The sequence below is a fragment of the Aethina tumida genome, chromosome 6 (assembly GCF_024364675.1).
Source record: "Aethina tumida isolate Nest 87 chromosome 6, icAetTumi1.1, whole genome shotgun sequence".
Taxonomy (NCBI): Eukaryota; Metazoa; Arthropoda; class Insecta; order Coleoptera; family Nitidulidae; genus Aethina; species Aethina tumida.
This window is the reverse complement of record NC_065440.1, coordinates 14,996,702-15,016,141: the sequence shown is the minus strand read 5'-3', so window position 1 is coordinate 15,016,141 and position 19,440 is coordinate 14,996,702. Positions and strand designations below refer to the sequence as shown.

At 37.6% G+C, this 19,440-nt stretch overlaps 5 protein-coding genes and 1 long non-coding RNA gene across 9 annotated transcripts; 3 read left to right on the top strand and 3 right to left on the bottom strand.

Moving 5' to 3' along the window:
- The first annotated feature begins 526 nt into the window (after positions 1–526).
- Positions 527–1,330, top strand: LOC109606024 (40S ribosomal protein S27). Its single transcript, XM_020022600.2, has 2 exons — positions 527–653; positions 1,010–1,330. The coding sequence occupies exon 2, from the start codon at positions 1,010–1,012 to the stop codon at positions 1,262–1,264; it is 255 nt and encodes an 84-aa protein (XP_019878159.1). The 5' UTR covers positions 527–653; the 3' UTR covers positions 1,265–1,330.
- Positions 1,331–3,515: 2,185 nt separating this feature from the next.
- On the top strand, positions 3,516–5,419 carry LOC109606027 (short-chain specific acyl-CoA dehydrogenase, mitochondrial). The gene is made up of 7 exons (XM_020022603.2): positions 3,516–3,654; positions 3,767–4,031; positions 4,084–4,204; positions 4,254–4,434; positions 4,486–4,646; positions 4,783–5,108; positions 5,161–5,419. The coding sequence occupies exons 1-7, from the start codon at positions 3,621–3,623 to the stop codon at positions 5,285–5,287; spliced, it is 1,215 nt and encodes a 404-aa protein (XP_019878162.2). The 5' UTR covers positions 3,516–3,620; the 3' UTR covers positions 5,288–5,419.
- A 218-nt stretch (positions 5,420–5,637) lies between these two features.
- Positions 5,638–8,607, bottom strand: LOC109606026 (pre-mRNA-processing factor 40 homolog A). The gene is made up of 7 exons (XM_020022602.2): positions 8,451–8,607; positions 8,130–8,396; positions 7,840–8,071; positions 7,313–7,788; positions 6,934–7,256; positions 6,078–6,876; positions 5,638–6,022 (listed from the first exon to the last, which is right to left on the bottom strand). Exons 1-7 carry the CDS (start codon positions 8,451–8,453, stop codon positions 5,915–5,917), a joined length of 2,208 nt encoding a protein of 735 aa, XP_019878161.2. The 5' UTR covers positions 8,454–8,607; the 3' UTR covers positions 5,638–5,914.
- Positions 8,608–8,804: 197 nt separating this feature from the next.
- LOC109606168 (biotin--protein ligase) lies at positions 8,805–17,968 on the top strand. Of its 3 annotated transcripts, XM_049969149.1 has the most exons (11): positions 8,850–8,958; positions 9,110–9,131; positions 13,583–13,820; positions 13,969–14,287; positions 14,940–15,090; positions 15,146–16,078; positions 16,133–16,493; positions 16,546–16,852; positions 16,907–17,067; positions 17,121–17,449; positions 17,509–17,968. In XM_049969149.1, the coding sequence occupies exons 3-11, from the start codon at positions 13,608–13,610 to the stop codon at positions 17,684–17,686; spliced, it is 2,952 nt and encodes a 983-aa protein (XP_049825106.1). In that variant the 5' UTR covers positions 8,850–8,958; positions 9,110–9,131; positions 13,583–13,607; the 3' UTR covers positions 17,687–17,968. The 3 variants fall into 3 exon arrangements, with proteins under 3 accessions (XP_049825107.1, XP_049825105.1, XP_049825106.1); XM_049969150.1 differs by lacking the exon at positions 9,110–9,131 and having other exon boundaries at positions 8,805–8,958; positions 14,940–15,078; XM_049969148.1 differs by lacking the exon at positions 9,110–9,131 and having other exon boundaries at positions 8,805–8,958.
- LOC109606025 (microtubule-associated proteins 1A/1B light chain 3C-like) lies at positions 9,191–10,722 on the bottom strand. Of its 2 annotated transcripts, none has more exons than XM_020022601.2 (4): positions 10,337–10,722; positions 10,107–10,162; positions 9,585–9,691; positions 9,191–9,528 (listed from the first exon to the last, which is right to left on the bottom strand). In XM_020022601.2, the coding sequence occupies exons 1-4, from the start codon at positions 10,491–10,493 to the stop codon at positions 9,345–9,347; spliced, it is 504 nt and encodes a 167-aa protein (XP_019878160.2). In that variant the 5' UTR covers positions 10,494–10,722; the 3' UTR covers positions 9,191–9,344. The 2 variants fall into 2 exon arrangements, with proteins under 2 accessions (XP_019878160.2, XP_049825109.1); XM_049969152.1 differs by having other exon boundaries at positions 10,228–10,350.
- Positions 17,969–18,386: 418 nt separating the features above from the next.
- On the bottom strand, positions 18,387–19,360 carry LOC126265825 (uncharacterized). Its single transcript, XR_007548284.1, has 2 exons — positions 18,651–19,360; positions 18,387–18,588 (listed from the first exon to the last, which is right to left on the bottom strand). It is a non-coding gene; the product is annotated as an uncharacterized LOC126265825 (long non-coding RNA).
- Positions 19,361–19,440: the final 80 nt, after the last annotated feature.

The following is a 19,440-nucleotide window of genomic DNA, read 5'->3' as shown; positions in this document are numbered from 1 at the left end:
TTAATTACTGGAATTATCTCAACAGTTTTGGTATGAAAATGTGGCACTTCTATTTTAATTTTAATTTTAGACAATCCAATCAATTGTATTTTACAATATAGAGTAATTTTACAAATCCTGAAATACTGAAAACTGATTCAAATTCAGTTTATTTGTTAAAAATTCAATTTCACTTGTTTTAAAATGAAATATTTAACAAAATAAACTGAAAATATTTATTATAAAATTAAAAGAGTGATGATTTTGGTTAGTAAATCATAATATGTTGTTATATTTAATTTAAATAACATAAATCATTAAAAATCCTTCAAAAATTAAAGTTGCTATACTTACGTCCAGCTCAATTCAGAAACGTTATTTAACATTTTATAGAATACTAATGTAGTAGTTTTTATAGTACTATATAAAAAACGATAAATTAATATTATTTTAACAGTTCACATTAAATAATAATTATGGCAAATCAGTGATTCACACAATTTTATATTTATGTGGGAATTCTAGAAACGTTCACGCGTTAAGTTGGCAACGGTCGAACGGAAGTTGGCCACATTGGAATTCTGTCAACTTCCTTTAGATGGTTGATCTTCGTATTAACCACGTGCATCAGAGAGATTTTTAGTGATTTAGTGCTGGTAAACTAAAAAAACAAGGTAAATATCGTACTCGATGTGACACCGAAACAGCGTCGAGTATTTTTGGCGAAATTTTTTCAAAAATTTCCGTTATTTTTGTCGATTGCGGCGTGTGAATGCGGGGAAATACGTTATACGTTTTCGGGGCCAGTTTCTGTTGGAGTCGTGCTAGTTTGGGGTTGTTTTTGTTGTGAATCGTGCACTAATTTAGTGGTTGCAACAACAAACACCACTCCAGACGTCCACTTGCGCAACGTTCCCCAATGTTGTCTGAATTTGTGGTTAGAAATTTCAAGTCCGGTTTCAACAACACGGCCCCAATACCAAGTTCTGGTTGGTTTATCGATAAAAATTCATTTAATTATTTATTTTAGATGCCTTTAGCCGTTGATTTATTGAACCCATCTGCCGAAAAACAAAAGAGATCCCACAAATTGAAGAGGTTGGTCCAACACCCGAACAGCTACTTCATGGACGTCAAGTGTCCAGGCTGCTATGCCATCTCGACGATCTTTTCGCACGCCCAATCGGCGGTACCTTGCAAGGGATGCTCCACTATTTTGTGCACATCAACCGGTGGCAAAGCGAGATTGACAGAAGGCTGCAGCTTCAGGAAGAAGCAACACTAAGTGTTTACTTGTAATGTAAATTTATCATAAAAATCGGTTTTCTAATAAATTTTAATTGGAAGACTCCATTGTGTTTTATTTGTCTTAGTTGTCCCTATTCCAGATTGATTAAATTATTCATTAAAAAAAAATTTTAATGTATAATTTAACACATTAATTGTGGGGAATATTGATTTGATTATATTTATTATTAGCAAGACAAATCTGGAACAAATACTCGATTTTTCATACTTTAAAACCAATTTAAATTTTAACCTGTTGAGACTTGTTGAGATAATTATACTCTATGATAAATCAAAGAAAAAGAATTTGATTAACATGCGTAATAAATTATTCAACTCTACATTGCGCAATATTTTGTGTCGACTGTTTACTGCAAAATAAATATTACACTTTCAATTTTGGTACAATTAAAAGAAAGTAGATTAATTATTGAACGTTACATATTTTAAATAATTTTACATACTATGGTGCAACATTAATAAAGTAACGCACATAACTTTAACTGTGAGTCATTTTGCAGCCCACTTAAAATGGTTATTGATTGTTGTTATCCTCAAAAATTATTACTCAAAAAATCATTGTGTAATTTAGTGAAATAATTACATTATATTTAATAAATATTCTTACATTAATATATATATATATATATATATATATTAATTAATATTTTGTAGAATTTTCTTTCAAAACCTCCTGAACATTTTTCTTTCAATAATTATAAATTTATTATTATTTAATTATGTCATCTGTTGCCAACAATTTATTTTCTAATGTAATTTTTATTAAAACGAAATAAATTAAACCAAGTTTTAACTTTTTTGGGAGAACTTGATACATTTTAAACAGGAAATAAAAAATATACATACATTGTAAATCACTTATATAAGATTTTTCATTTTTATTATGAGGTTTCTATAACATATTCATAAAACAAGGTCTCTGGATTTGTTATTTTAATAAGGGATTACATAAGAATCACTACAAAGCTTCATTACTAAAAAATCTAAGTTAAAAACTGTAGAAAATATTATATATTATATATATATATATATATATATATATATATATATATATTATATCTCATATGTCTCGGAAAATTGTGTATCCAATAATATTGTAGTGTCTATAAATTCATCATTCTTATCTTCAGATTCTCCACTTTCATCTTTACCAATTTTTTTTAATTCTTCATCCAAATTTTGATTCCTATCTAATAAAACACCTTTTCTCCACATACTGGAATCAATCTCGTCTCCCTGTATCCACTATTAACAACGAATTAAGTGCAATATTTAGTTAATAACAAATTTTATATGTACATACTTGTGTGAGGACCAATAAAAACAGGACGGACAAAAATATAAAAGATTTCATTTTTGAGAAAACTAATGTATCCATCATCATTATTACATTTATATAAGGAAAGTAAGGTCATTTTTTCTTTAAAATTACTCCAATTTTAATTTTGTTGTTGTTATACAAAAAAAGTTTTTGTTGTTATTTTGATACGGGATAAAATTGCTCACATTAAAATATAAAAAAGATCATTTTTATTATTAAATAATTAAATTTTATAAATTTATATATGTATCTATTTTGAATTAATTAAGGTAAGTAATGCTTTAATTGATACAAATATAAATTTAATTGTAAATATTTAATATTAATTAATATAATATAATTAATTCTAATAATTTATAATTTAATAAAAACGGATAGTACATATCTAAAATGAAGAAATTCAAAATTTCTTCTAAATAAAGTTCTTCCTGAAGTAAATTCAGACCATCAAATTTAAATTTTAAACATTTTTTCTCATATTTTCGTTACCTAAAATATCCTAAAATAATACTTACAATTCAATGTAATAAACTTTTTAAAATAATGATGGAGTATCGTAGATTCTGAGGGATTCCCCTCCTTTCTTCGCTGTATTTTCTACGCCACTGAATATTTTTTAAAACTATTAAGCACTTCATATTCTTTGCACAATTTAAAATAATAATAAAATAAAGGTTCTCTTGGCTAATTTTGTTTATTTCAACCGTTTTTGAGATATTTCAGTTTTAATATTTGAAATTTATTAATTTACCAATTAAATTTAATTAACAATTTAATGTATACATTATGTCATTAATAAAAGTTTGAATTAATTTCTATAATTTGGAAAAGCCCAGGACCGATAAAAACACAAATTTAGACATTTTTTGATAATATTTATATTTTTTATTTTTGGATCAACAACGGCGAATTTAGCCACAAATCCAACCGAAATACGGCCTTGAAAACTATTTGAAACCGAGATTCGATTGGGCAAAGTTCAAAACAATCTAAACAACAACCAACACACACAATGGCCCTTTTCAATCGCCTTCTCCCAAAATTATGTGAGTAAATCGACGAAATGCAGGTTATAAATAATACACTCACAGCCAACTTGGCAAATTATTCAGTTCATTAATTTTTCCATTAATTAATAATTTTTTATTAACCATTAAGCCAAATGCGTCCACGGGAGAGGAATAGCCTCCCTCAGCGCCCTGCCAGAGACCCACCAGATGCTTCAGAGCACATGCAGGGACTTCGCTGAAGGTGAACTCAAACCGATTGCCAGCAAAATTGACCGGGAGCACTTGTACCCTGGAGACCAGATAAAAAAAATGGGCGAGTTGGGTCTTATGGCCATCAGCGTGCCCGAGGAGCTGGGTGGCACCGGCCTGGATTACCTCGCCTACGCCATAGCCCTCGAGGAGATATCCAGAGGGTTAGTTTTGTTTCTAGTTGGTCACCGGTTTGGTTTAATTCAAAGGTTTCAGGTGTGCGAGCGCCGGCGTCATTATGTCGGTTAATAATTCGTTGTACCTGGGGCCGATATTGGAGTGGGGCTCCAAGGAGCAGAAGGAGCAGTTCATTCGTCCTTTCACTGACGGTTTGAAGGTACATATCACCTAACATTAATTATAATCTACCAAAATAGAGGTTTTAGGTCGGATGTTTTGCTTTGTCGGAGCCTGGTAACGGTTCTGACGCTGGGGCGGCTTCAACCACTGCCACTCTGGAGGGCTCAAGCTATGTGTTGAATGGTACCAAATCCTGGATCACCAATGGGTATGAAAGTGAAGCTTCTGTGGTACTTGCAACAACTGACAAGAAACTCAAGCACAAAGGTATAATTTAATTAAATAACTAGTTAAATAGTCTAATTGGGGTCATTTTAGGCATCTCAGCAATTCTGGTACCAAAACCAGTAGCTGGTCTTGAGCTAGGCAAAAAGGAAGACAAATTGGGCATTAGGGGATCATCCACTTGTTCACTAATTTTCGAAAACTGCAAAGTACCTAAGGAAAACGTATTAGGTGAACTTGGATTTGGATTCAAGGTTTGCATTTTAATAATAGTTTATCATAAATTACATAACTTTCATAATTAATGCTTCAGAACTTTGTACAATCATTGTTTACATAAACAAATAGATTAAGTATTGTTTACATATAAATAGAGCGTGTATCTGACAGATCGCCATGAAGACCCTGGATGCTGGAAGGATCGGAATAGCCAGCCAGGCACTGGGCATAGCCCAGGCGTCGCTTGAGGTGGCGGCTGAATACGCCTCCAAACGTACCGCCTTCGGCAAACCCCTCACCAAGCTGCAGACCATCCAAAACAAGTTGGCTGACATGGCCCTGCAGCTGGAGTCGGCCCGTTTGTTGACCTGGAGGGCCGCCTGGCTTAAGGACAACAAAAAACCGTACACCAAAGAGGCGGCGATGGCCAAACTGGCCGCCAGCGAGGCCGCCACCTTCCTGAGCCACCAGTGCATACAAATTTTGGGTGGAATGGGGTAAATTACAGGAATAAAACCAAAGTAATGGGTACTAATGGTTGGGTTACAGGTACGTGACTGACATGCCGGCAGAAAGGCACTACAGGGACGCCAGGATCACCGAAATCTATGAGGGTACGTCGGAAATTCAAAGACTGGTTATTGCGGGCAATTTGATTAAGGAGATGGGCTTGTAAATTGTGTTATGGGTCTCCAGCATTTATATTATTGTGTGCCTTATTTATGTCTGATGATATTTTTATAGACTACGTTTAAATATTAAATTTTACTCACCAAATGTTGATGAAATATATTTATATAAGATTTTATTTTGTGGTACCTTATTGACTGAAATATTGAATTTTTTTTTATTAAAGATGATCTAATTACACTTATGTATGGACATGTATTAAATAAAAACGGTACCTTTGTTCTTTTTAATAATAAATGAAGTAAAAAATACAAATAAACATTTTTGGAAGGCTGGGTATAACATAACCTCAAACAACAACAAGATTTTAAGTGTTCAGGATTCAAAAAATACTCGTTCTACTGTAAGAAAATTTATTGTTTTAGATTAATTAATGTATAAAACAATTATTATCCCCCAAATTTCAGTCACACAAGTTGATTTTGTTGTGTGAAATAAATTAAATAAATGGTCATATGTATGTTGACGTCAAAGTACATTTAGAAACAATTAATTTGTCTTAATTTAATTAATAATAAGACAATAATCCTTATAGCTATCTATATACAAATAGGGGAGTTCACTCATCAGGAATATAACATCATCTCCAATATTCCAGTGGTTTCCTTAAATGTCATTCGCTGTCGTGCTCAAGCTTCGCCAACAACAAAGCCCTTTGCTTCTCCAACTCGCTTTCACTCATGTCTCCACGTCCCGTGGACTCCTCCCTCATCGGGGTGCTCTGAAAATTAATAATTTGTAGGGACACATCAAGAATATGACAACAGTCAACTCACAGAGGGGCTCTTCTTCTTGTACTTCTTCTTGGACTTCCGTTTCCGGTACTCCTCCTCCTCTTCCTCCGTCTGAATCGAATTGCTCCTCGACTTCCGCCTCGCCTTCTTCAGCCTATCCATCTCCGAGTCGCTACTCTCAGACTTGTACTTCTTGCTCTTCTTTTTCTTCGACTTTTTCGACCGCGAATGGTGATGGCTGCACGACTCCTCCATCTCGTGCTGGAAGTCCTTGTACGCCCGCATCCTGTCCGTGTCAGAACTAAACGCCAAGAACTCCTCCTCGTTCTCGATCTTGGGCCTGATCTCCTCGTACGACATTTCGTAGTCCACATTCATCTCCCTGAGCAACGTCTTGAAGCTGGCCTCCAGCTTCTTCATACGCTTAGACTCCTCCTTGAGCCGCTCCTTCTCCTTCGCCTCCGCCTTCTCCAGGAACGAGTTGAACGTCAACTTAACGTTGCCCGCATCCAGTTCCGCACTGCGTTTGTCCTCGCAAATCACCGTGGCGAACTGATCGAAAGTTGTGCTCACTTTTACCTCGAAACCCTTCTCGCGCAGTATGTCCTTGATTATTTTCTTCTCGTCGTGGAACCTGGACTTCAGATCTTCCACGTAGAACTTGAATAAATCCAGGGGTGTGGAGCCGGACTGGCCCAGCATTGCGGAGAACCTGACGTCCGCCGAGATGATCGGGTACAGCTCCACCCACAGGGACATGGAGGTTAGTTTGCCCTCTTCATGCAAATGGTCCAGGAGTGCCAGGAACTGGTCTCTGTTCTTCCTGCTTTGGCGCTTCAACCTATTAATTAATAATAAAATTAGTTTATTAAATTTAATACGGTATAAGATATAGTACCGTCGTTTCTCCCGCTCCTTCTCCTCTATCTGCTCCTTTTCCAGGTCCCTTATGTGTTCCTCAAACACAATAAGGGCATCCTCCTTGTCCATAGCTAACAGATTGACGTCGTTTTTGAAAGCAGTGTTTTCCAGAAGTAGCACCTGGGCCTCACTCCAAGTCGTGTCGTAGTTGATTTTGGGCATGCTGTCCAAAACTTCGGCCAACTTTTTCATGTTGCGCTTCTTCAACATCTTCCCCTCTTCTTTCTCCCGTTTGGCCAGGGCGAAAATGACGTCTTCGTAGATGTCCCGCCTGTCCGAGTCAGCCACGTTAGCCCAAATCTTCAACATAAAACATTTACTTAGATTACATTAGTTAAGGCATTAAAAGTAATTACCTCCAAGTGGGCGAATATTTCGTCGCACTTGTAATACTTGGTGTTCGAGGTGATCTTGTCAGACTTCATCAAGAACTCCTCCAAGTCCTCCTTGGCCTTTTTGGCCCTGAGCCTGTGCTCCTCCTTCTCGTCTTTCTGCTTTTGCGTTTTATATGAGTTAAAGATCTGCTTTTTTTCGTTCAACTTCTTGAACGACTCGTAACGTGGGTCGTTGGATATCATTTTGACGCACTGCTCCCACGTCGCGTTCGAGGGGACGTTCTTCTCCTTCAGCAGCTCCTTGAACGCCTCCATCGCCTCCTTTTTGTTGGCGAATTGTTTGGGTTCGGGGGCCGCATTTTTCGTCTCCTTGGCATCGCCGTGCGTCGAGGCGTTGGAGTCGTCGTCCGGCTTCGGTGGCGGCGTCGGGAGGGCTATGGCTGCCAAGGTGGCCGCCATAGCCGCCTCCAGGGCGCTTTTCCCTCCAGGACTAGCAGCTAAAGCATAATACATTTAGGTTACGTTAATATAAATTGTTGTTGACTTACTGGCTGGCGAGTTGGTGTTCGAGTCACTGGGTATGGCCGGCGCAGGACTGGTGACGTCCTTGGGTGTGATGGGGAGGGATGCAGGCCTCGCCTCTTCGGCCGCGATCTTCTTTTTGATGTCTTCCAACTCGGGGGGGATTATCCACCGGGATTCCTTGGTGTTAATGTTGTGGTAGTAAATCTTACCGTTGTCCGCCGTGTACTCCTTCCACGGCGACTGCGACAGCATCAACTGCAACACAACACAAACATGTAAACACTCCATAACAACCACACCGAACCAATATTACTTCAGCAGGGGTTTTCAGCTGATCGGGCTTGGTCCAGGAGCTCTGCTTGGTGGCCGCGTTGTAGTAGTAGGTGCGGCCGTCCGGCGCCTTGTGCTCAGTCCAGGCATCCGCGTTCCCGGACGTCGGGGGGAAGGCGCCAAAGCCCGGCGGCGGCACGCTGAACGGCGTCATGACGGGCGGGAATCCGCCCATCGGGTGGCAGGGCGGCATCAGCGGCGGCGTCCCCATGCCCGGCGGGGGCACGAAGGCGGACTGCATGCTCGGATCCTGAAACGGGAACGGTAAACCGGGTCGTGACACCTAACCTCTCAATCGACTCACCATGGTTGCGTTGTTTGCGGCCGTAACTGGTCGTTCGTTCAGTGGTGACTTGATTTCGGTTGCGATCTCAGTTCATTTTTGGGCCTTTATTTGGGGATTTTATACGGAATTTCGTTTGTTAGATGGTTTTGTTGTGTGTCAATGTTGAGCTTTTTCGTTAGTGCGAATTTCCGTTTATGTTTCAACATTTTAATAACAATCGCCTGTAAACCAGGTAAAACAGGTATTCAAATCTTTAATAATAAACTGACTAAGTATTAAATTAAATACGTGAATTAAAAATTCATTTATGCTCGTCCCTAAATTAACATGCATTTTACCTAATGAAATTATAATTTTATGCAACTGACATTACGGTGCGTATTGTAGGTTATTCAATAGTTTTGCACTATTTCATTGATTTTCGCGTAAAAATTCCACAAAAAACACAACCCGCTAATCAAAGACGTTATAAAATCTTTTCAGAACATCATTAAATCCAAAAGTTTGTTTAGGCCAGTAAATCAACGTGAGTATACCACAATTTCGTCACAAAACAATGTTGTTTACCCTTGTTTATATAATTTGTTTTGAATTAATCCCCAGTTAATACCCAATAAAAGTTGTCTTAGGCCGTTTTTAATCATAAAATTTCTTGTTTTGTGCCCCCTATTTGGTAGAATTAACGGGATTTGCTTGTGGGTAAGTGTTGACTGATAACAATGACCTTTATGCATGGACAAAAACACCATTTTATATAATATAAATTTATTGTACAAAATATATCAAAAACACTGCAGTCTGATATAAACATTGAACACATTCAAACCAATATTGGCCACACATACACTCCAATATCGAAACACAATTAGTATACTCTAATAATTTCAAACAGTTCCAACAATCCATTGATAACTAAATACTTCCACACTGGTCCAGACATCCGAATACTTCTTGTGAGGCGTATGTTATGTAAAGGAAGCCATCGATACCTGCATGCTCGGTGTAGACCTCAGACATGGTGAGTGAGAGGCTCGTCATAGTCCTGTTGTTCACCAACAGGTACATCGCTTGGTTTTGGCCCATGTGCATTTTATTTCTACCAAATTACTACTAGTTAATATCAACCTTGAACATGTACACATGGCTTGTTACCTGATGATTGTTTGGAACTGGGACATGGTGATTTCTTGGGGCACCAGAAACTTGGACTTATCTAAGTATGGCAGATGGGTTTCCTTGTAAAATCTTTGAACTATAACCTGAGACAAGAAAAATTAGTTTTGAGGATAAACACGATGTGTAACATAATAAATTTCAACTGGGCCTATCTCAACAGTTTCTTAATTAATTCGTCTCAGTTGCCAAACAAGTGTGATTAAAAATAAATTCATGAGTTATTATAGGTGGTTTTTTTTGGTTTTAGATAAGGAACTCATTAGTCTTGTCCCAAATTATTATCTGTGACAACAATCGTTTGTAAATGCGTGTTTTTATTGTTAGTAATTGTATTTCAAATAGATATTTTCCATTAATAAACATTAATGTGTTGTGTCAACGAATTGATAATGAGACACCATAAAAATGCAGTTTCCAGATAATTCGACAAATCGTTCATGTAAATGGATGCGACCAAACAAAACGAATAATACAGGCTGTATATTTTTGTGTACTCACAGGTATTTTGGTTGGGAATCTGTTCCTAATGGCTAGCACCTCTTCCTTCCTGACTTCTGTAACAATAAAACATCAATTTACCGGGCTATTTTATTAAAAAAAAAAAAATAAATGGGCCTACGCCTTCGGTCGCTGAGGTTCCTCTCCATCACGAACATTTCGGTCGAAAGATAGAAGAGAAAAAAAAACCCCACAGTTGTGCCTCCGACGCACCCACAACCGATACTGACCTAGCGTTTTGTTCTTTCGCATCGTGTGATGGTTGCAATTGATGTCCTTCTTGTGCCTCTTTATCTCCATCGCGTCCGTCCTCTTCATCTGCAACGTGCACTGGTTGTTGTTCTCGCAGCGGCAGGACACGTTCGACGAACCGGACCCCGAATACATTTACACACCACTCGCTCTGTTATTATTTTTTCCTTCTGTTGTCGTCGTTCGGAGGGTCGTGCCACCAACGCCACCCGGCACCACGAATTTTGCGTTGCGGCCGTGCTGCTCTCCACCACTCTAGCCCGATGCTGAGATTTGTTTTGTTTGGACTTACGGACGTCGGGGTTTCTTTATAGATATCGCGGCGCAGGGTCGAACTCTGTCAACTGTAAGCTTATATGTTATATAGTCACGCACAAAATGGGAAAAACACCCGGTTCACAAACGGATGTTATCGTTTATCTTCGGCTAATTAGGGCTCCTGTTTGTTGTGGTGCGGAGGCAATTTGTGATATCGCTTTTGTTGGACGGGTTTTCTTGTATTTATGGATTGCAAAACGTACGGTATCTTTTGCTGATTTTGCGGAGTACGTTTTTGCTCAATTAGGTGTAACAAAACAATTTATTTATAGATCTTAAAGAATTAATGTTGTTATTGGCACCGGATTTAAATAACTTGTTTATGATTTTCTTTCCATATATATGGAATTATGAATTAAAATTATTATTTCTGGAAGCTTAACTTTTGTCAATATTTTCAATATGTATAGAAATTTTGGTTTATTAATTCCTTCACTTAAGGTTTTAAGATTTTATGGCCAAATAAAATGAAGTAAATCATAAATATTAATGTCCAACCTTATAATAAATAGAAAATAAGGAGTAAAACATATTTAAAAAAAAAAACATTTTTTCTAACAACATCGTTAAATTGTTTATTTTATTTAATTCTTAACTATTAAATAATTTATTTTTGATATTTGACCCTTTAAATATTTTTCAGATGCCTGATTTTTATAATTACTTGAAATGTGTATAGAAATTTTGGCTTTTCAATCCATTCACTTCAGATTTCGACTGTTTATGGTCTAATAAAATGAAGAAAATCATTGATATTAATGACCAATCTTATAATAAATAGAAAAAAGGAGTAAAACATATTTTAAATTAGACAATGTGTCTAAAAACATCGTTATATTGTTTATTTTTTTAGCACAACTATTAATTAATTTATTTTTGATTTTTAATCCTTTAAATATTTTCAAGAAGCTTGATTTTTATAATTATTTGAAATATGTATAGAAATTTTGGCTTTTCAATTCATACACTTCAGATTTTGACAGTTTATGGCCAAATAAAATAAAGATATTAATAGCCAATCTTATGATAAATTGAAAATAAGTAGTAAAACATATTTTAAATTAGACAATGTTTCTAAAAACATCGTTAAACTGTTTATTTTTTAACACAACTATTAACTAATTTATTTTTGATATTTGATCCTTTAAATATTTTCCAAAAGCATGATTTTTATAATTATTTGAAATATGCACAGTAATTTTGGCTTTTCAATCCATTTACTTCAGATTTGAATAAATATAAAACAAGAAATAAAACACGTTTTAAATTCGACAATTTTTCTAAAAGCATCGATAAATTGTTTATTTTTTTAATATCACAATTATTAAATAATTTAATTTTGATATTTGAGACTTTTAATCATTTTCATCATTTAAATTATACAGTTCTTTGAATTCTTAATCTTAATCCTTTCACTCCAGATTTTTACAGTTTAGGGTCAAATAAAATGAAGAAAGTCATTAATATAATATTTTAACATTAAACTAATTAAAAAAAAATTATAAATCAATATTTTGCTAACGTCACAAGGTTGAAATAGCTTATCTGTGATATTTGAACTATTACATATTAACACATGTATAATTTTTTTGTATTTCAAATCTGTGTAAAAATTTTGCAGTATTAATTAAATTTTATGGTTTTAAAAGTTTAAATCAAACTTCTGGTTCAATAAAAAGAGGAAAACTATCATTTATTGTTTGTTCACTTTCAACTTTAATTAATTATGGCTAAATAAAATTAAGAAAATCATTAATATTAATGACAAAATTTTATAATATATAGAAAATAAGAAATATTTTAAAATTTGAAGATTACTTAAAAAGAATCATTACATTGTTTATTTTTTTAATATCAAGATAATTAAATATTTTATTACTGCTTATTGTCAAATAAAATGATGAAAATCATTAATTAATGTTAATGACAAAATTAAATAAATGAATAACAAAAAATATGGCACATTTTACAATTTTACAAATATTAAAAAAAAAGAAATTATTTTCTTCATATATGAAATCTACATAAAAATTTTGGATTATTAAAATATTTATCTTTGAATTTAACAGTTTAGTTCATCAAATGAATTTCATAAATAAATAAATAGAAATCAAATAATAAGGCACAATTTCACAAATATTAAAAAAAAGAACTTATTTTTATCATATAAATATTTTGGATTATTAATCTTTGAGTTTATTTAACAGTTTAGTTGATTAAATAAACTGAATAGAATCAATCATATTAATTTGTGAAATTTAAAATTTGATAAACATTTAAAAAGAAATTTATTTTCTTCATATTCGAAATCTGCATATTCTTTTTATTATTAATGAACTAAAGAAATTCAATAATTTTAATTGTTGAATTTTATAAATAAAAAAAACAAAATTAATGAAATAAAAGTAAATGTTCATTTTAACACTTGATAAATTTTGTTGATATATATAATGTTATTGTTTTGGTACTATAAAAATATTTATATAATTTATACCATAATGTGGTCAAATAAAATGTTTCAATTCATTAATACCGATTAATATAAAATCTTCCAATTAGTTAATCATTTGAAAAATTGTTACAAGCGTTTAGTTTAACCATAACATAAAATCGAAAAGCAATAAAGATTTATGGAATATCATTCTTGTTTGGTTGAGTATCAACACTGTTGTTACCAACCAAGTTTTTACAATCTGAGTCTTGATTCCATTATTTACTTCAACAAGACAAATCCATTATCTTTGATAAACACGTACAGTAACGAACGCCAATCATCCGTGTCGATCCACATACAATATTTTGTTGACCCAATTAACAAGCTAAATGAAAAAAAAAAATGCCATATATAAATATTTGCCAATGTTAATGTCGTCAACAAATCAACGAAAAATTTATCAATCTTCCAGATGCGTCACATTTAACGGCACCACCATGTTCTTCCTTTCGATCCTCTACATGTACTCGACATTAATGCAATGGTGGCGCCTGGGGGCGTTAAAGAACAAACTCCGTGGCACCCTCAACGCCCAAAACGCCCTGCTCGTCTGCAAGGACACCGTCATCCACGACCCGAAGCGTCCGCGTTGCTTCGAAAGTCTGCTGTTCAAGAACGGCGACCGCATCGCCTGCACCATCGTGCCGAAGGTATTGTTCTCTTTCAGTTTATTATTGTACCGTTATCGCGGGGTTAACGCGAGGTCAGTCGCATCAATAACCCCCCGCCGATTGTTGTTCAGCGCTGAACGTGTCCCATTCTCGCCACCGCGATAACGTAAATTAATTGTTTTCGCAGCGCAAAGTCAATCTGTCGCATTGGGCGACGTTCCCGAACGACGCGGACGGATTTCCGATACGTTTCGAACGTTACGCGCACACCAACGAGCCGCCGTGCCTGTACGTGCTGGTCCACGCGCTGCTGGACCGCTACCACAGGCACCGGGGCGCCGTGCTGCGGCTGGAGACGTTCGGCGACCTGGTGGCCTGGAGGACCGTCGACAATTTCGAGGCCATCCTCAAGACCGACGTGCACAAGCTGACCACGTTCGTCAATTGCTTCGCCGAGAACGACAACGTCGACATCAATCATGAGCTGCATCTCCTCAAAATTGAAAGTAAAAATACTTCTTTTGGTTTCCTTTAACTTTCCTTTACTTTCTGTCCTTTGTTCCTTGCTTTTCTTCTCTTCCTTCCTTGCTTCTCTTCCTTCCTTGCTTCTCTTCCTTCCTTCCCTTCTTTCTCTTCCTTCCTTCTCTTCCTTTCTTCCTTCCTTCCTTTCCTTTCTTCCTCTTCCTTCCTTTCTTCTCTTCCTTCACTTCCTTTCTTCTCTTTCTTCCTTTCTTCTCTTCCTTCCTTCTCTTCCTTCCTTCCATCATTCTCTTCCTTCATATCCTTTTTTCTTTTTCTTTTTTCCTTTTCTTCCTTCCTTCTCACCCTTCCTACCTTCTCTTCCTTCATCTCCTTCCTTCCTTCTCTCCCTTCATTCCTTCTCTTCCTTCCTCTTCTTCCTTCATTCTCTTCCTTCCTTCTCTTCCTTCCTCTTCTTCCTTCATTCTCTTCTTTCCTTCTCTTCTTTCCTTCTCTCCCTTCCTTCCTTCTCTTCCTTCCTCTTCTTCCTTCATTCTCTCTTCCTTCCTTCTCTTCCTTCCTCTTCTTCCTTCACTTCCTTTCTTCTCTTCCTTCCTTCTTTTCCTTCCCTGTCTTTTTATTTCTTATTCTTGACTAATATTACTTTCCTTTATTTTCTATAAATAAAAAATTTTGCAGCCGTGGACGTGGAAGGCCACGCCGTCAAGATGAAACCGACGAAAAAGTTCACCTTGGACATGCAGAACAAGTACTCCCACTCGCCGGTGCACTGGAGGAAGTTCTCCAGCGACGTGCGGGATTTATACGCGAAATCGAGGCAAGAAACAAAGTCGGTTGGTACCGTGCCCCGTCCCATTTTTATTGGTGTTCGTTTAATGTTGCAGCCCGAAGATCACGATACAAAGCGGCTCCGTTAAGTCGGACGAGGGCGGCAAGAAGACCAAGGAGGCGAAAAAGGAGGACAGGAACACGCTGGACGTGAGCGCCAGACGGCACAAGTCCAAGGACAAACACAAGGAGAAAAAGGAGCTGAACCACAAGGAGGCGAAGGTTAGACACAAGGAGGAGGTAAAAGAGAACGGCATTAAAAAGGAGGACGTGCCGAAAGTGATTGTGGTGACTCCATCACAAGAAAAGACTGAAGAAAGCAAATCCCACGATAAAACCAAAAAAGAAGCCAAAGCTAAAACGGTATTTGAGGACAAGACTGAAGAAAAACCCGACAGGAATAAGAGGGCAACGTCGGAGGACAAGACCAAAGAGAGGCGCAGCAGGAAGAAGCTCAAGGAGGCGTTCCAGAGTGAGTCGCTGTCCAAGAAGGTCGACGAGCCCGGTCCTTCGAACGAAAGCCAGCCGGAGGCGGAAGCGGAAACGGAAATGAACGGGCACGCAGTCATTAAGCCGCCGAACATACTCGTCTATGCGGACAGTCCCATAGCGAAGCAAAACGTCAAAGACGTCCTCCAGGACATGCTTAACAAGGAGAAGTACACGTTGTACGACTTGCCCACAAATCCATCGTCGCAAGGCTGGAACTCATCGACGGTTCTGGTGGTTGTTTGCGGTACCGTACCGGCGAACCTGGTCAACAACTTGTTGCAGTACTTGGTAACTGGTGGTCAGTTGTTGTGCCTCTGCAGCGACCTGTTGTACAGCGTGCTGCACACCTTCACGACCGCTGAAGTACGCGAGCACGAACTGGTACGGTTCTCGTACGACCAGTGGAAGCAGGTCAAAATGATGCACCACATTTTCTGCTACCAGGCGTCTCCGGCCAAAAAGCAGTTCTCCAAAGACTCAGACCACTCGAATCCCGGGTAAGCCATTATCACAGCCACAAATGTTCCAATAATTATTGGAAATGTTCACAGAAGCGGCAACGGTTCAAGCCCGATAGCTCCAAGAACTCCCACGTCCGTGGAGATCCAGCACAACGGCAAAGACTATCTGATACAGGTGCAGGTCTTGGGGGCGGAAGAAACGTGGCAAACTCCTAGCTTGTTGAAGGCGACGGTCAAAGGTACGAAGGGCAGGGCCATATTTTCGCAGGTGCACCTGGAAATAAACCCCAACCAGTACGAGGAGGACGAGAACAAGTTCGCCGCCTTGAAAGAGAGCGACCAGGCACGGCTGGAGATATTCAAAGACATTTTAACCAAACACCTGGACATTGACTGTGGTTCCTACACGGCTCTTCCTTACACACCTGCTTACTTCCTAGGCAGACACGATGTAAGTACTTTGGTACTACATTTGCAGTGACTTACCCTTGCTGAATTTGTAGCTCAAGCTCAACATGTTGTCCCAGTGCCCGGGGATTGAAAACAACCTGTTGACCACGGAAAAACTGACGGTGCACTTCTGTGGCAAAGACGTGGCCCCAGACAATCCGACCAGTAAAAACTTGCCGGTCTTGGTGCACTCGTGTCCGCAGAACTTCTCCACCGTCAATTACTTTGAATCCCTTAACACGGAAACGATAGGAAGACTGGTTATTTACTCTGACGTCATGACGAGTTCACAAGACTTGCTTGAGAAACCTTTGGCCCACGGTTTGGCTATCATTCCCAGGCAACAGACCCACGGCGTTGGTACGTAACATTTTTGCCCCCTAAGGAAAGGACCCCTCAATTATGTTGTTGTAGGTCGTTCAAACAACACTTGGATTAGCCCAATCGGCTCAGCAATGTTCTCACTGCAGCTCCACATGTCCCTGGACAGCCCCTTGGGCAAATCTTTGCCTCTGGTACAACACATGGTGATGGTGGCAGTTGTGGAAGCAATCAAATCATTCAATGGCTGTGAAGTACTTCGCCCTCATTAACAATTAACCACCATCTACGATTTGTTTCCTTTCAGTACCTGAATGTCGGAATCAAGTGGCCCAACGACTTGTACGCAAGCGGCAACATTAAAATCGGCGGTCTGGTCGTCAAGTCCATACTGCAGGGTAAAAGTGCCGTTGTGAACGTGGGTGTGGGCGTTAACTTGAACAATTCGAATCCGACCACGTGCCTAAACGACCTGATCAGATTGGAGAACATGAATTTCAACAGCAACATTCCATACATATCATACGAACGTTATTTTGCGACGGTCTTCAATCATGTTGAGAAGATTTTCAACATTGTACAGGGCGGCGATATGGATTACTTTTATGATTTATACTACCAGTGCTGGTTACATAAGTATACTTCCAGTTCTACGTACAAACTTTCCGTTAATACAATAATTTGGCTTGTTTTAGGGATGCCAAAGTGACGATTCAAACCAGCGAGGGTGAACGTAAGAAGGTTAACATTAAAGGGATTGATGAGTATGGTTTTTTGAGTGTGGAAACCGACGATGGAGTTGTGAGCAGCGTTCAGCCGGACGGCAACACCTTCGACATGATGAAAGGGTTAATAGCTCCGAAGATATTTTGAAACTATTTTTTAGCGACTAAGCATTTTTATTATTTCTTTCGATTGGTGTTAGGCCTTTCTTCGATTCTTGCGGAGATACTGGCTAGTTTTACTGTGATTTACATATACTTGTAGAATTGTTTTGCTGTTGTGAATTTTCTAGCTTTGTTTTTTTACGAGTCATTTTTATAACTTCCATGTTGTCATTGCCTACATTCCAAAAAAAAAGTGTGTGTTCAGTGTTGTTCAAAATGAAAATTTTTCAATAGTCTATCCATTGTTAAATAAATCTATTTCTATTTAGTTTTGTCATTTATTGAAATGAAACAATAAAAAATATGGTGAAATTCCTATAATCCCTTCTTCCCTTCTCTTTCCTTTCCATTCTCCTCTTCCTTTCCTTCTATTCCCTCCTTCCCTTCTCTATTTTCCTTTCTTTCCTTCCATTCCTTCCTTTCCCTTCTTTCCTTCCTCCCTTCCTGTCCTTCCTTACCTTCCTTTCCCATTCTTCCTTTCCTTCCATTCCTTCTTCCCCTTCATATCCATCCTTCTTTTCCTTTCCTTCCCATCCTTCTTCCTTTCCTTTCATTCCTTCACAAAAGCATAAGAGAAGGCCAAAGGTAAACGCTGCAGGAAGAAACACAAACATTTTTTACGTATTTTTAGGATAATTTGGGGATGGTGAACCGAAAATTATATCCATATTATTAACAATAAAAGATTTGATAATGTTTAAACACAATTTATTATTTATGTAAAACAATACATAATTTAATTGTTGAAAGTTCTACAGTGTTCTGATTATAAGACGAATGTCCTGTCCTGTTCCTGATTGTGTTCACTGCGTGAGCCATCCTCAACATCCGGGTACCACAGCATTAATTGTGGACGAGAAGCAGAGAAGCGTTTTTCCCATTTTGGTCCTAAATAATAACAAAATTGTAATTTAATAAAGTGTCTTTTAATTAACAAATTAGTACCTCACCTCGTGCCTAGGAACAACTGCAACAATGCTTTGATTTAGAACGTTGAAGTGGTACTTTAGTTGTTCAGTGTGTCGATGGTCTTTTTGCCTGACACGTATGGCCGCAGGAAAAGACAAATTCAGAGTTTTAAGATTATTTGAGGAGGCTTAATACTATATAAAATGCCATTTCCATCGTTCACCGACACCATCACCTGCGAATGTCGTTTCTTCCACACAACTGATTGTTTTGTGGCCAATTTTATTCTAAATTAGTGCGTGCCCACTTGAACACCCCGCAACTACTGTAAAAGCATGCAGAGCCAAAAGAGGATGATGAATACCATCATCGTCTCGTGGCACTGCATGCTTTTATAGTGGTTGAGGGTGTTGCCATCACCTTCGCAAGTCCCACGTCTCCACTCATCTTCAGTAACTTTACCTTTAGGGGTGGTTTTGTAAAAGACGCATTTGATGTGCGTTTTACTGTTTTATTGGGTTGGACACGCAGAAATTTAATAAAAAAATGACGGCAAAAAACTGATGTGAGGAAAAAGTCGATGTTTACTCACACTGTTGATGGGAATGGTGGATATTGATAGATGGAAATACCATTTGATATTCTATTAAGCCTTCCCAAATAATCACAAGACTGAAAATTTATCCGGTACGGTACGGTTGACACGTTTTCAGCCAGAAAACCAGGAGCACACTGAAGCCTGAAAAGTAAAGTCGTCGACAAAGTGGAGGATTCGCAGGTGGAAGGGATGCGCAGAAATAATTTGACAGAGACTTATTTAGGCATTTATAA